General features: G+C 43.4%; 1 protein-coding gene across 2 annotated transcripts in view; it reads right to left on the bottom strand.

Annotated features, from left to right (window-relative positions):
• usp12a (ubiquitin specific peptidase 12a) overlaps positions 1-16,303 on the bottom strand; it is a 31,363-nt gene extending 15,060 nt beyond the window's left edge. The window contains exons 1-3 of one of the 2 annotated variants that reach the window (XM_078402403.1): positions 16,211-16,303; positions 3,971-4,051; positions 803-1,016 (exon numbers count right to left, since the gene is read on the bottom strand). In XM_078402403.1, coding sequence (XP_078258529.1) covers positions 803-1,016; positions 3,971-4,051; positions 16,211-16,279 — 364 coding nt within the window. In that variant the 5' untranslated portion in view covers positions 16,280-16,303. The remainder of the gene's footprint in view (positions 1-802; positions 1,017-3,970; positions 4,052-16,210) is intronic. The other variant, XM_078402404.1, reaches the window with a different exon arrangement.
• Between the last annotated feature and the right edge of the window lie 338 nt (positions 16,304-16,641).

The following is a 16,641-nucleotide window of genomic DNA, read 5'->3' as shown; positions in this document are numbered from 1 at the left end:
GACCTGTTGTGTAACCCAAGACTAGAAGAAGGTTCTCAACCCCACAGCATCACCTATCCATGTCCTCCTGAGATGCTGCCTCACCAACTGAGGCCCTCCAGCATTTTATGCTCTACGCAAGATTCCAGCATCTGCAGTTCCTGCTGTCTAAATTGTCAAGGGACCAGATGCCAAACCATATGATTTCCAAACAATCAATAACTGAGTTACTGGCGTTTTAGTGTATTGAGACTTCAGGTTATTCAGATAACCTATGATTTATTTTGTAATTACTGTGCCAGATTAAAATCAATCCAAGATGCTACCGCAACACAAAAAAAGTCAGACAAATTAAGTAGGCAGCACAGTGGCGCAGCAGTAGAGTTGCTGCCTTGGAGCATCAGAGACCCAGGTTCGATCCTGACTAGGGGTGACGTCTGCATGGAGTTTGCACATTCTCCCTATTACCACGTGGAGTTTCTCTGCGTGTTCCGGTTTCCACCCACATCGCAGACATGCAGGTTTGTAGGTTAATTGGCTTCTGTAAATTGTCCTTAGAATGTAGGATAGAACTAGTGTACTTGTTGGTCGGCGTGGACTCGGTGGGCCAAAGGGCCAGTTTCCACACTGTATCTCTAAACTAAACTAAACCAAATAAATTGTTTCTTTACTCCAGTTACCCGTTCTACAATCCACGATCTCCATTTATTTTGACAATAGCCTTATTATGAGAATTATGAATAAATTGTTAAACTGACTGAATTTCTAATAATAGGATACCAATTTAAACAGATCTAATTCCCTCTCAAAGAAAAAATCTTACCATTTTCTTTTCGTAGTCTTGTTATAAACTTCTTGGGAGGTATCACGCCCACTCTCTTCTTTTGCGTGGCTATGTTGTAGAAGAGATCTGCCAAGCAGGTGAGTAGATTTTCCTTTCTCCTTGGCTGATTCTTGTAGGCTAGGACTTTCTCTCGGAATGGACGACAAAAGTAAAGTGCCTGAAGGACTGAATTACAGTAGCAAGTGTTCCCAAACTGAAACCAAGAGTGGACACAACAAATTAAGAGTGTCAAAATGCAGTTCATCACAATAAAACTTTACAACGATGCACAAGAAAATGATTATTATTCTCCAGCTATTCTGGAATCATAATAGATATCTATTGTTAAAAGAAATATTATCCCTTAATTTAGACTTTACTTCAGACTTTAGATATACACCGTGAAAACTGGCCCTTCAGTCCATCGAGTCCACAGGACCAGCGATCACCCTGTACACGAGCACAAGGGACAATTACAATTTACAGAAGCCAATTAACTGACAAACTTGTACGTCTTTGGAATGTGGGAAGAAAGTGGAGCACCTGGAGTAAGTCCACACGGTCACAGGAAGAATGTACAAACTCTGTACAGACATCACCAGTACTCAAGATCAAACCCGGGTCTCTGGCGCTGGAAAGCAGCAACTCTACTGCTGCGCCACTAATTAGTTATTCCAAATCCAGGGAAGAGTCAAAAAGGTTGCATTTTAATTCAAAGTAAACATACAATGATAATGCATGCAAAATTAAAACCTTTTTCAATTAGTTATTTTAAAATATCAAATCAAATTTTCTTGGACTCGTGTGCACTGAAATCTGGCCGCAATTTAGGTCAATTTCTATGCTGCTATTTGAATCTAAATTTCTTGTGGAGTTTTGTTTAAATGTCAACCTTAAATGAAAAGCATAAAATTAGTAGAAAAAGACACACAAATTGCAGATGCAAGGCTATCATACCATTAGAGTGTCAGGGGTTATGGGGAAAAGGCAGGAGAGTGGGGTTGAGAGGAAAAGATAGATCAGCCATAATTGAAAGTCGGAGTGGAGTCCTTATGAACTTATGCTCAGAGCCTTGCTTCCTCATCCTGTATAAACTTGGATCTGCCCAATGTGAATGTAACACAAGCTGTTTTATGTGTCGGAATATGTAGGCAGTAATGCGGCCAGGTGGTAAAAAAATTCAATTGCAGAGACTGACTCTTTCGATGAATATTCTGCCTGATTCAGTAAAAGTTCCTTATTAAATGGCTGAAATTGTTAGCAAATTAAAAAAAAAAAAAATCACAGTTGTGAGATACAGCATCAGGTAAACTTGGGCTCCGTTGAACTAAATCCACATTCCATTTGCCATCCTTCACCCCACTATCAATATCCCACATAACAGGTACTATCGCAACGTTTCAGAAACATTTAGACAGGTACACGGATAGGACAGGTTTGAGGGATATGGGCCAAACATAGGCTGGTGGGACTAGTGTAGATGGGATAAATTGACCAATGTGGGCAAGTTGGGCTGAAGGCCTGATTCCAACCTGGATGATACTCTAATTCTTGCTATCCTCCTGCAGACTACAATAAGCCCAATTTTCATGTGATCTGCACACATACTAACTCTGTTCTTTATCAACTATATTAACAATTTGGATGAGAGGCAATGGGCCCAGCACTGAACACTAAAGCACACCACTAGTCACAGGCCTCCAGTCCAAAAAACAATCTTGCAACTCTCTGCAATCTCCCTATGAATAGTGAAAAGCCTGGATAGAGTAAATGCGGAGAGGATATTTCTACTAGTGGGAGAGTCTAGGACCAGAGTCCATTGCCTCAGAATAAAAGGGCATATCTTTACAAAGCAGATGAGGAGGAATTTCTTAAGAGGGTGGTGAATCTGTGGGATTCATTGCCTCAGGCAGTTGTGAAGGCCAAGTTAATGGATATTTTATAAGGCGAGATTGACAGATTTTTCATTAGTAAGGGTATCAGTGGGTTTTTTTTTGGGGGTGGAGGCAGGAGAATGGGGTTGCAAGGGAAAGATAGGTCAGCCATTATTGAACAGTGGAGTAGACTTGATGGGCCGAATGGCCTAATTCTGTTCCTATAACTTATGAACTACATACGTTTCCCTAATTGCCGTTGACTATTTGAGGGCCTGTGGCAGAATGCCAACAAAGTGATTGCCCCTTTCTTATTTATCATCTCCAGTCATAAACCTCACTGGTCGATCCCTCAGAAAAGTCATTTTGCAATTTAGCTTGAGAGATGAATGAAGGGAGCAGTGTTGACTTTTAAAAAAGGTCATAACAGGTTTCATTGTTATGCCAGTCTTGTCAATACCTTGTCATTTTGTTCTAATGGAAAGTAACAGACACTTATCAAAACACTTGGGAGATTGAAGAACCACACTCAAGAACAGCATAGAATAATAGCATGACTGTTTTCAATAGGAATCATGGTGTTGAGACTGAGAACTATTAGGAGATATCCTCATTTTGTACTCTGTTTATGACCCAATGGAAACTCAGTTCAGAGGCCTACTCTCCTTTTCCATTTCAAGTAGTACTTGATTTTTAATCTCAACGATTGAGGTGCACACTAGGTGTGCAGTTCAAAACGCAGATATCACAGCTTTTAGTATTCTATTCCTTGTTGATTGTAATTTAAAAGGCATATATTACTTTTTAATAAAGTTACATGTTTCTCAATATTCTCTCTGCCAAAAATGTTGACTCTTAAACCTCTGGCTATAACTGTTAGTTTGAAGAGTCATAAGATAAAAGCTAAAATTTTTAAGACTGCTCTTCAGCCATTTATAAAATTTAATTTAGTTTAGTGATACAGAGCGGAAACATGCTCTTTAGCCCACCGAGTTCATGCCGACCAGCGATCCCCACACACTGGGGACAATTTACAATTTTTACCGAAACTAATTAACCTACAAACTTGTACGTCTTTGGAGTGTGGGAGGAAACCAGAGCACCGGGAGAAAACCCACACGGTCACAGGGAGAATGTGCAAACTCCATACAGACAGTGCCCATAGTCAGGCTCGAACCTGGGCCTCTGGCACTGTAAGGCAGCAACTCTATTGCTGCACCACCATGCTGCCCGAATGCCAGATACAATAATCTATTGACTTTGTTAGTGCCATTTAAAATTTTCAAATACTTACATTGACTAAACCAAAATAATGCTCGTTAATGGGAAACTGCTCTGGCCCAATCTCTTTCTCCAAAGCAGAGGCATTGATGCCCTGGTAAAAAAAAAAGGGAAAATAATTAATAATTTGTTTTGAATGTCTGTAAACAATGATGCAGCTGAAAAATCAAACTATGAACACACTTTTATCGTGTGAAACAACAACAGTTAAAATGGAATTTGTAATCCTCTGCTAATATGACATATGATGAGCATTTGACAGCTCTGGGCCTAGACTTGCTGGAGTTCAAAAAACTGAGAAGGGGACCTCATTGAAACTTACCGAATAGTGAAAGGCCAGAATAGAGTGAATATGGAGACGATGTTTCCACTATTGGGAGAGTCTAGGACCAGAGGCCATAAGTTCAGAATAAAAGGATGTACCATTATAAATGAGATAAGGAGGAATTTATTTCGTCAGAGTGGTGAATCTGTGGAATTCAATGCTACAGACGGCAGTGGAATTCATTGCTACAGACAGCTGTGGAATTCATGGCCACAGAAGGCTGTGGAATTCATGGCTGCAGAAGGCAGTGGAAGGCAAGTAATGCATATTTTTAAGGCGGAGATTGACAGATTGATTAGTAAGGGTGTAGGCGTTATGGGAAGAAGACAAGAGAATAGGGTTGGGAGGGAAAGATAGATCAGTCATGGTTGAATGGCGAAGTAGACGGGGCGAATGCTCCTAGAACTTTTTCACATAGTATCTGAAGTTCAGGGTTCAGTGCAGGTATAACCTTTAATTTTCCACTGGATGGTAATCAGACTCGATCAGCCCCTTTAATGTGCTAAAGCATGGACTTTCTTGTGAATTGCATCTCATTATTGCACAGGACTTTACTGTAATAAATATACAGAGCTACTTGCAGTCCACGAGAACAATAAGTTGCAAGTAATTACTTATTTACAGCATCCTTCCAAACTCAAAGCTGTGGGAAGATTTTGACTATGAACAAACTAATTAAGTGTTAACTATTTTCTTAATGATTTTGACGTCTTTCAGAAATTCGTTTAGTTTAGTTTAGAGATACAGCGTGGAAACAGGCCCTACGACCCACTGAGTCCGCAGCGATCACCCGTACACTAGTTCTATCCTACACACGAGGGACAATTTACAGCAGCCAATTAACCAACAAACCCGCAGGTCGTTAGAATGTAGGAGGAAACTGGAGCACCCGCTCTCCTCTCCCACCCCACTCACCTTCCATCCAGCAAATGTTCAGACTTATTCATGTGTAGGAAGGAACTGCAGATGTGGGTTTATACCGAAGATAGTCACAAAATGCTGAAGTAACTCAGCGAGTCAGGCAGTATATCTGGAGAAAAAGAATGGGTGCTGTTTTGGGTCGGGATTCTCCTTTTGAAGGGTTCCAACCTGAAACGTCACCTATTCTTTTTCTCCAGAGATTTTGCCAGACCTGCTGAGTTACTTCAGCATTCTGTGTCTATCTTCAGGCTTATTCGTATTCTTTATCCACATCCTAATTCTCGCCAAGTCCCACTTACCCATTACCCATGTGCTCACTGATTATGGGTCCAACAACAAATTATTTTTTAAAGTTTTGATCGCTTTTAAACCCCCCACAACGACCTATCCACCCCATCCTAACTTGCAGCCCCACAACCCACCAAGATCTGTTTCTTTTGAATGGTTATCCTTCCACTAGAGAGCATGTTTCCAACTGCTTGTGGTCAAAAATCAAATTCCCACTGAAGATAGGTACAAAATGCTGGAGCAACTCAGCGGGTCCGGCAGCACCTCTGGATATAAGGAATAGGTGACGTTTCATGTCGAACGTGGGAAGAAGGGTCTTGACACGAAAAGTCACCTATTCCTTTTCATTAGAGATGCTGACTGTCCCACTGAGTTACTCCAGCATTTTGCTTCTTAAAATCTACTACTTCTTTCTATTTTATTAACCCTTCTTGAGGCTGTGTGTTAAATTCTTGATGATACTTCTGTGAAGTGCCAGAAATGTTTTATTACGTTAAAAACAATATACAAATGCAAGTTGTTAACTGTTACAGTAATTGCTCTCTATTTTATGGTGAAAGACTCTTAGGGATTATGTTACCAGCTGCGCACAATTTGCTCACTCTTTTCATGTGTACTCATGCAGATACAAAACAAATTGTTGCTCAAACAGAGCCGTGTTTCCCAAAGGGGGGGAAACGAGGAAAACAATGGCAGGAAATGCTAGGATATTATCCAAAATTCAAGTACACCTTTTCCTGCATGCACATTTAGTTTTTAAGTTTCATTTTTCGAGATATAGTGTGGAAACAGGCCCTTCAACCCACCGAGTCCTCACAGACCACCGATACACTAGTTTAGAGATACAGCACGGAAACAGGCCTTTCAGCCCACCAGTGACCCTCTGACCAGTGATTCCCGTACACTAGCACTATCCTACACAAGGGACAGTTTACAATCTTTACTGAAGCCAATTAACCTACAAACCTGTACGTCTATGTAGTGTGGGAGGAAACCGGAGCACTCAGGAAAAACCCACGCGGTCACTGGGAGAACGTATATACTCTGCACAGACAGCACCCGTAGTCAGGATCGAACCCGGGTCTCTGGTGCTGTAAGGCAGCAACTCTACTACTGTACCACCATGCCATTAGATCTATGTTATTCCACTTTAGCATTCTACATACTACTTGGCAATTTACTGCTGCCAATTAGCCTACTAACCTGCATGTCCTTGAGATGTGGGAGGAAACCAGAGCACGCAGAGGAAACCTACAGTCACAGGGTGAACGTACAAACTCTGCACAGATCACACCCGTAGTCAGGTTTGAACCCAGATCTCTGGTGCTGTGAGGCAGCAGCTCTACCACTGTTAAAAGGTAAGAAATGCTAGAGTACATTAAAAAATTCAAGCACATCTTTTCTTTTATTTACATTTATTCTGCCAACTCTTTTTGATCTATTAATGCGATCCGTGAACTAATCTACTCTTTTCTTTGCACTGCTCCATTTCATCTGCCATTTGCATGTTCTGAAGGTTAATTGGGCTCTGTAAATTGCCTCCAGCGTGTAGGGAGAGGATTGGAAAGTGGGATAACATCGAACTAATGTGAACAGGTGATTGATCGTTGGTGTGGATTCAGTGGGCCAAAGGGACTGTTTCCATGCTGCATCTTTCAATGATTTTTAAAATACACTATTTTACCAGTTATCAAATTCTGATAGCCTTTTTGGTTAAAAAAACTGAATAGAACGTCATGTAACTGGCTCCAGATGTTAAATTTAGGTGTTTGAATGTTTTAAAACAGGATACGTTTAGAAGCAACCATTTGTACATCACCATAAATTTGATTTATTCTGCTGCCAATCAAAAATCCTATAGTTAAAGCTTAACATATTTTGCATGATTCATAGTCCCCTTGCTTCATACAACTTGATTCTTGTTTTTACATGCCATGACCTGCTTTGTATTGCCTTAAAGTGTTTTCATTTTCCCTCCATTTCTTGAAGTTGCCTCATTTCTTAGTTTTATATGTTACATGTGGCGCAGTGCTGCAGATGATTGAGCTGCTGCCTCACAGCACCAGAGGCCTTGGATCATTACTGACCAAAAGCGTCCCGACCGAAAACGTCATCAATCCATGTTCTCCAGAGGTGCTGCCTGACCCGCTGCGTTATTCCAGCACTCTGTGTCTTTAAATAGCGAGAGCGCCAGATATAGCAACGGCTGCGGACCCAAAACACAACATGGCCAAAGCTTTGAAGACGTACTCCGGAGACAGCTCGGTCTCACATTAGACTGTTCTGGTAGTTACAACATTGGCTTCCACCCAACAATGTGGAAAATAACCCAGGTATGCCCTGTTCACAAACAGCCAAGAAAAATCAAATCTCCCATTCCATCACAACTGTTTAGTTTGGTTCCTTGTCCCATGTACCAAGGTATAGTGAAAAGCTTTTTTTTTTAAAGTGCTATCCAGTTAGCGGAAAGACTCTACATGATAACAATCAAGCCGTCCACAGTGTACAGGTACAGGATAAAGGGAATCTGATGTTAAGGTAGAGGTTTAAAAGAGTGGAGAAATTGTAACTAATGAGTGTAGATCCGCTTCTGGGATCAGCACGCAGAGTCGCAAGGCTTGGGCACCATCACACGTACTCACTGACTGACTCCAGTTTGCAAAGACTGGATCCGTCCCCACCCACTCCTCCCCAAGCAGCAATTCACACCTGGAAAAGAATTGGCGGCGCCTAACGGCTGCGGCTCGCTAGCAGTCTGTTCGTATTTTTTCCTTTTTTTTTGGTTGTGTGTCGGTGTTGGGATGGGTTTTTTTTTTTTTTTGGTTGTGTATGTGTGGGGGGTGGTGGTGTGGGGGGGGGGTGGTGGTGTGGGGGAAACCTTTCTCTTTTAGGTCTCTTCCTCACGGCGCGGGGTGCGGCTCGGCCGCGGGGCCTTCCATCACCCGGTGCGGCTTGGCCGCTGGACTTAACATCGCCCGGCGCGGCTCGGCCGCTGGACTTAACAGTGCCCGGTGCAGCTTGGCCGCGGGGCCTTCCATCGCCCGGTGCGGCTCAGCCGCGGGGCCTAACATCGCTGGTGCGGCTCAGCCGCGGGGCCTAACATCGCTGGTGCCCCCCACCCCCCCCCCCCCTCCCACCCCTCTGCAATCACCAATTTGCACATCCTCACAGAATGCCTCCAGTTTAACAATAGAAATTGCAGAGGTGGAGAGCCTATTCAGAAAACAGAAAAGCCGGAAATCTCCAGGACCGGACAATGTTTCCCCCTCCACCCTCAAGCTCTGTGCCGAACAACTGGCGCCAATCTACACAGACATTTTCAACCAGTCCCTGCAAACCTGCACTGTCCCTGCCTGCTTCAAGGTCTCCACTATTGTCCTTGTACCCAAAAAGACAAGGATCACTGGTCTTAATGACTACAAGCCTATCGCACTTACCTCTGTAGTCATGAAGACCTTTGGAAGACTTGTGCTGGCCCAGCTAAAAAACATCACAAACCCCCTGCTGGACCCTCTGCAGTTTGCATACAGGGCCAATAGATCGGTGGACGACGCAGTCAATCTAGGCCTGCACTTCATCCTCCAGCACCTAGACCACAAGGGGACCTATGCCAGGATTCTGTTTGTGGACTTTAGCTCTGCTTTTAACACCATTGTGCCAGAGCTACTACACTCCAAACTTTCCCAGCTGACTGTGCCTGAACCCCTCTGTCAGTGGATCATCAACTTCCTGATGGACAGGAAGCAGCATGTGAGGCTGGGAAAGCACATCTCGGACCCGCAGACCCTTGGCATAGGAGCTCCGCAAGGCTGCGTACTCTCCCCTCTCCTTTACTCTCTACACCAACGACTGCACCTTCAGACTCCTCTGTCAAGCTCCTCAAGTTTGCGGATGACACTACCCTGATTGGACTGATCCAGGATGGGGAGGAATCTGCCACAGGCAATGATGGTCCAATTCTATACTGCTATCATTGAGTCCGTCCTCACTTTCTCCATCATGGTCTGGTTTGGCTCAGCCACCAAGCACGGCATCCGGAGGCTGCAACGGATTGCTCGCGCAGCTGAAAAGGTTGTTGGCTGTAACCTTCCCTCCATTGACGAACTGTACACTGCAAGGGCCAGGAAGCGAGCGGGTAAGATCATCTCTGACCCCTCTCACACTGGCCACAAACTCTTCAAAGCACTTCCCTCTGGAAGGCGACTCCGGACTGTCAAAGCAGCCACAGCCAGACATAAAAACAGCCTTTTTCCACGAGTGATAGTTCTACTCAATAACCAAAGTCTGTAGTCTCGTTTTTGCTCTGATTTATTTTCACCCACATGTTTAGAACGTAATGTTGTATCCTTATTGTTTTGATGTGGTTATGCTTTATTCTTAATCGTTAACTGTATGTTTGTGTTGTCATTTGTGAGCGGAGCACCAAGGCACATTCCTTGTATATGCATACTTGGCCAATAAACTTATTCATTCATTTATTCATTCATTCATCTTGTACTCAGCACTATTGATACTGAAGGCACTATTGACTCTTATCCAGTGACAGTTATCTTCCAATAACCCAATCGTCAATCTCAGTTTGGGTTTCACCCAGGTTCCAGACCTCATCTCACCTTTGGTCCAATCAGCCAATTTCCAGAGGGAAAGCAAGAGTCAAGTGTGTTTTATTGTTATGTGTCCCAGATAGAACAATTAAATTCCACTCCCGTGCGTTCAAGTTGCCGAACCAGGCCATGATGCAACCAGTCAATGTGCTCTCTATTGTACATCTGTAGAAGTTCAAGATAATCCTCTCTGACATACCGAGTCTCCGTAATCTTCTCAGGAAGTAGAGGCGTTAATGTGCTTTATTGATAATTGCATCAGTGTGCTGGGTCCAGGAAAGATCTTTGGAAATATGCACGCCCAGGAATTTGAGGTTTTTGACTCTCTCCACCATCTTGTTGATATAAATAAGTTTGTGGGTCCTCATCTTTCCTCTTCCAAAGTCCACAATCAGTTCATTGGTTTTGCTGATATTGAGAGCCAGGTTGTTGTGCTGGCACCATTTAGTCAATCGGTCGATCTCACTTCTATACTCTGACTCATCACCATCTGTAATTCATCCAACAACGGTGGTGTCGTCAGCGAACTTGAAGATGGAGTTCGCACTGTGTCCGGCTACACAGCCATGTGTAGAGTGAGTAGAGCAGGTGGCTGAGCACACAGCCTTGAGGTACTCCTGTACTGATTGTTAATGAGGAAGAAGTATTTCTGCCAATTCAAACAGACTGTGGTCTGTGGATGAGGATCCAGTTGCAGAGGGATGCGCAGAGACCCAGTTCCGTGAGCTTGGTAACCAGCTTGCAGGGGATGATGGTATTGAACGCCGCGCTGTCGTCTTTAAACAACAGCATGACCTAAGAATTTTTATTGTCCAAGTAGTCCAAAGACGTACAGGTATGTAGGTTAATTGGCTGGGTAAATGTAAAAATTGTCCCTAGTGGGTGCAGGATAGTGTTAATGTACGGGGATCACTGGGCGGCACGGACTTGGAGGGCCGAAAAAGCCTGTTTCCGGCTGTATATATATGATATATGATATGATATGATAGTCCAGTGCGGAATGGAGAGCCAGTGAGATCGCATCCTCCGTTGTCCTGTTGTGACGGTAGGTAAACTGTAATGGGTCGAGGTTCTTGTTGAGGTAGAAGTTGATATGCACCATAACCAGCCTCTCAAAGTACTTTATCACCACGGACGTTAGTGCCACTGGTCGATAGTCGTTGAGGTACGTCACCTTAGTCTTCTTGGGCACCAGTATATTTGATGCCCACTTAAAGCAGGTAAGCACCTCAGACCTCAATAATGTGGTTGAAAATGTCCGCAAAAACTCCAGCCAGTTGGTCTGCACAGGTTTTGAGAACTCGAACGGGTATACCATCAGGTCCAGGCGCTTTCCGATGGTTCACCCCCCCTGAAGGATCGTCTGTTGTCGGCCTCTGTGACTGTGACTGTAATGGGGGCTTGGGAAGGCACATCAGTGTTCTCCCTATCAAAGCTTGCGTAGAACGCATTGAGCTCTTAGGGAGTGATGCTTCGCTGTCGCTTAAGCTGCCTCCTGACATCACTGTGACGTCTTTGTAAAAGTGAAAGCAATGGACATCAATGGGAAAACATTCCAATGGTTGCTATCCTGCCTTGGACAAAGGTGGTCATGGCTATCATAGGGTCCAGGAAAGACCAGGTAGTATCAAAGCCAAATTATCTTCAGCTACTTTCTCAGTGACCCTTCCATCAAAAGGGCTAAAGTGAGGATATATGCTTATGATTGCACAATGTTAAAATTACTTTCACAACTCCTCAGCTCCTTACTACACTCCCCATAGACTCACAGCTGTGCAGTCAAATTCTTTTCCAATGCCATTTACAACTTTACAGATGACACCACCCTAGTGGGCCGGATCTCATGTAATGATGAGACGAAGCACAGGAATGAGATAGAGAGCTTAGTAACACAGTGTCAAAGCATCAGCCTCTTCCTTAATGTCAGCACATCAAAGGAGCTAACAAGTAGAAAGGGACTGCAGATGCTGGTTTATATTGAAGATAGACACAAAATGCTGGAGTAACTCAGCAGGTCAGGCAGTATCTCTGGAGAAAAAGGATGGATGATTTTTCCGGTCAAGACCCTTCTTCTTCCTTCAGTCTGAAGAAGAGTCCTGACTTAAAACGTCATCAATCCTTTTTCTCCAGGGATGCTGCCTGAACCACTGAGTTACTCCAGCACTTTGTGTCTATCAAAGAAGCTAGTCGTTGACTTCAGGAAATGAGGTGGTGTACATGCCCCAGTCAGGCTCAATGGTTGCTCAGTGGAGATGGTTGAGAGCTTCAATATCTTAGGCATTAATATCACCAACAATTTATGCTACGAACTACATTGAAGCTGCAGCCAAGAGTGCAGACCAACATCTCAACTTCCTCAGCAGATTAACGTAGTTTGGCATGTCTCCAATGACTCTTACCAATAGTTCTTAAGTCAAAGGAGAAGAATTAACCATCCGGCCCATGGAGTCTACTCTACTATTCAATCATAGCTGATCTATCTTTCCCTCTCAACCCCTTTCTGATGCCTTCACCCCACAACTCTTGCAAATCAAGAATCTGTCAATCTCCACCTTAAAAATACCCAATGATTTGGCCCCCATAGTCGACTGTAAACAATATAACGAATTCCATAGATTCCATAGATTACTCATCTCCTTTCCAAAGATATGTCCTTTTATTCTGAGACTGTGCCCACTGGTGCTAAACTCTCCCACGAGTGGAAACATCCTCTACACATCCACTCTATCCAGGCCTTTCACTAACTTCCACAGATGCACGATTGAAAACATATTTTCGGGATACATCAGTTTCGTTCTCCGACCAAAAACATAATAAATTTCAGAGTTGTTGATGTAGTCCAGTCCAGAACATAAACTAACCTCCATCAACTCCATCTGTACCACATTGCCCTGTGAAAGTAGCTGACATGATCAAGGCCTAGTTACAAAAACCTGAAATAAACCACCAGATTCAGGAACAACATAATCAAACACCATTTACTCACACGTCAAGCAGAATACACAAAAGCTTGAAAGCACGTATCAGCAGATTCAGGAACAGTTTCTTTACTGCTATTATAAGACTACTGAATGATTCTCTCATGAGTTAGGGTGTAATCCCATTCTCCCAACTACCTCATTGCAGTTCTTGTATTTCTTTGAAAAAGTTCATATGTCATAGGAGCAGAATTAGGCCATTCAGACCATCAAGTCCACTCCGCCATTCAATCATGGCTGATCTATCTTTCCCCCTCACCTCCATTCTCCTGCCTTCCCCCCATAACCTTTGACATCCTTACTAATCAAGAATCTATCAATCTTCGCAAAGCACGCACGAGGAGCACTCAGGAATAGCACCTTCCTGTCTGCCATCAAGCTTCTGCACCATGAAAATGATGCGCTACAATGCTGAGAACAATATTCTGCACTCTGCATCTTCTCCTTTGCTCCATCTTTTGTACTTGAGCTTGACTTGATTGAATCACTCCTGCCATCTGGATGATATAGGAGCCTGAAAACTGTTTGATTTTATGTATGCATACACATATGAATGCATGTAGAACTTTTTTTTAAAGTATTTTTTAAAGTTTAGTTTAGAGATACAGTGCAGAAACAGGCCCTTCGGCTCACCGAGTCTGCACCACCAGTGATTCCCGCACATTAACTCTACCCAACACGCACGAGGGACAATTTTACATTTACAACAAGCCAATTAAACTACAAATCTGGAGTGTGGGTGGAAACCAAAGATCTCGGAGAGACCCACTCAGGTCTCGGGGAGAACGTACAAACTCCGTACAGAAGCACCTGTAGTCGAGATCAAACCCAGGTCCCTGGCACTGTAAGGCAGTAGCTCTACCTCTATGCCCCTTTCATTTATTATATTGTTTACAGAGTACTATTTTTTACATATTCTGTTATGCTGTTGCAAGTAAGAATTTCATTGTTCTATCTGGGACATTCAACAATAAAAGACGGTATTATTTGATCTGCATGCAAAACAAAGCTTTTCACTGTACCTCGGTACACGTGACAATAATCTAAACTTAAACACAAAGTCCTTCCTTCATTGCTGCTGGATGTAAATTCAGAATCATTCTACCCAGATAGTTCTTGAGAAAACCCTCATTAGTAGGACTGCGTCATTTCTAGGTCACTTATCATCTGTACAACCATTTTGACCTCACAACTGAGAGAGTAGTTCATAAGATCATGGCATAAGAACAGAATCAGGTAATTCAGGCCATCGTCTGTTCTGCAGTTTGAACATGGCTGATTTATTTTTCCTTCTCAACACCATTCTCCTCCCTTCACCCCTTAAACTTTGACATCCTTACTAATCAAGGATCTATAAATTTCTGCGTTAAAAATACCTAATGACTTGGCCTCCACAGTTGTCGGTGGCAATTAATTCACAGATTCACTACCCTCTGGTTAAAGAAATTCCCCCTCATCTCCATTTTAAAGATACGTCCTTTTATTCTATGGCTGTGCCATATGGTACTAGATTCTGCCACTACTGGAAACATCCTCTCCACCTCCATACTATCTAGGCTTCACTATTCAGTAGATTTCATTAAGATTCCCCTCATCCTTCTAAACTCCAGCGAGTACAGGCCCAAAGCTGTCACTTGCTCCCAATACGATAACCCAATCATCCCCGGGATCATTCTCGTAAATCTCCTCTGGACCCTCTCCAATGCCAGCACATCCCTCCTCAGACACAGGGCACAAAACTATTCACAATATTCGAAAAGTGGTCTGACCAGCACCTTATCAAGCCTCAGCATAACATCCTTGCTTTTATATTCTAGTCCCCTCGAACTGAATGGTAACATTGCATTTGCAATACAATTTGATAACAAAATACTGATTTTAAATACATATAGCCATAAGCTATAAAAGACTTTAAAAGACTGTGCTTTAAAAGACTGTTGTTGTGACTTTAACAACTTGATAAAATATCTGAGATTTCTCATCTATTCCACTGGCACCTCGTTTACGCTGTTTAAATTCCACATTTGAATCAAGTGTTAGAGTTAGCAACATGTGCCAAGCACCAAATCCCCTTCGGTACCCAACCAAAAATTGCTGCTATGAGATGGACAATATCAAAAAATGTGAGTTCTTAAAAATATGCTGATAACTAAAAATGAAATGTCAGGAAACAAAGAAATGAATCAAGAAATTGAAACATTAAGCTGTAAAATGAAATCCTCAAGATGTGTCCTGAATCATGAACAACAAATCACCTGTTCTATCAAATAACACAAGATATTGATAAAATCACTGATCAGATTATATTCAAATATAGTTTTTTGTCATCAACATGTAAATAATGTCAACAACATGCCAAACCATTCAATTAAGCTACTTCAGGTGGAAAGGAATGAGGGCCGTTTTCAAAACAATATTCTATCTACAAAATGAGTTACGAAAAGGTGCAAGGAACAAATGAAAGGTATGAAAAGGACAAACCAAAGCTGACACTGATGACCAAGGAAAGGTTGAGCCCACAATGGTCAATTGTTGACTGTGGACGAGGTGATAACGAAAGGATACAATCAGTGAAACTATCAGGACAACCAAGTGGGAGAGGGGCGGAGAGAGAATGCAAGGGTTATTTGAAATTAGAGAAATCAGTAATCATACGGCTGGGTTGTAAGCTGCCCAAGCGAAATGGACAACACTGCTGGTAGTTAGACTGCACATTTCTGAAAGTGGGTAGGCTTCGTTGAGATTAAATGTACTGCAACACGAGGGTTGGGGCCAGGGAAAGGTTCTCTCACACTCACTCACTCCCGACTCCCGGTTCATTACACCTGCCTCTTCCCTTGCCCTTCCCCAGGCCAGGCCAGTGCCTGCATCCAGGGAGAGTCTGGGTGCTGAGCAACCCGGCCGGGCTCCGGGAGACTAGGCCTCCCCGTCCCCTCCCTGCAACTTGAGGGGCTGTTCCGAGCTCGCTCGCTCCCTCCCCCTTCGCCTCGGCCTGTCCTGTCCTGTCAGGCCCGGGAGAGGAGCCGGGGGAGAGCGGGTAAAGCCGGGCCCGCCTCGACCCCAAGGCGAAGCCTCTGTTGCTGTTGTTGCTGCTGCACACTGAGGAGCGAGCTCCCCCCGCGGGGGCCGCAACCTACCATGGTACAAATGGAAGCGAGTTTGCCGACTGTCATTAGTATTTCCATCCGTCCGCCGCCATGTTTCATCCGCTCACTCAGCGCCGATTGAGGGGGCGGGGATGTGTGGGTGACGCTGCGGCCGCGGGGTCCTAGCGCCGGTCTCACAAACACCGCCCCATGCACAGTGCACACGCACCCCTCAACTCATATCTTGCAAATGTATTCAGAAAAAAAAGTCAAACCACAAGGTGCAAGTGGCAATTGCAATTTTAATGGCAACCTGTAAGCAGAAAAGACAGGTGAAGGAATGTTTTTTAATCAAAAATATCATTTATTCAGAATGAAAAATATACACAAAACAAAAGTTTAGTTTAGAACAAAAGAGATCGTAGAGGCAGAGTAGACTTGATGGGCATAATGGACTAATTCTGCTTCTATAACTTAGGAAT

This window comes from Rhinoraja longicauda, chromosome 7, assembly GCF_053455715.1.
Source record: "Rhinoraja longicauda isolate Sanriku21f chromosome 7, sRhiLon1.1, whole genome shotgun sequence".
NCBI lineage: Eukaryota > Metazoa > Chordata > Chondrichthyes > Rajiformes > Arhynchobatidae > Rhinoraja > Rhinoraja longicauda.
This window is presented reverse-complemented; position numbering and strand designations above follow the sequence as displayed.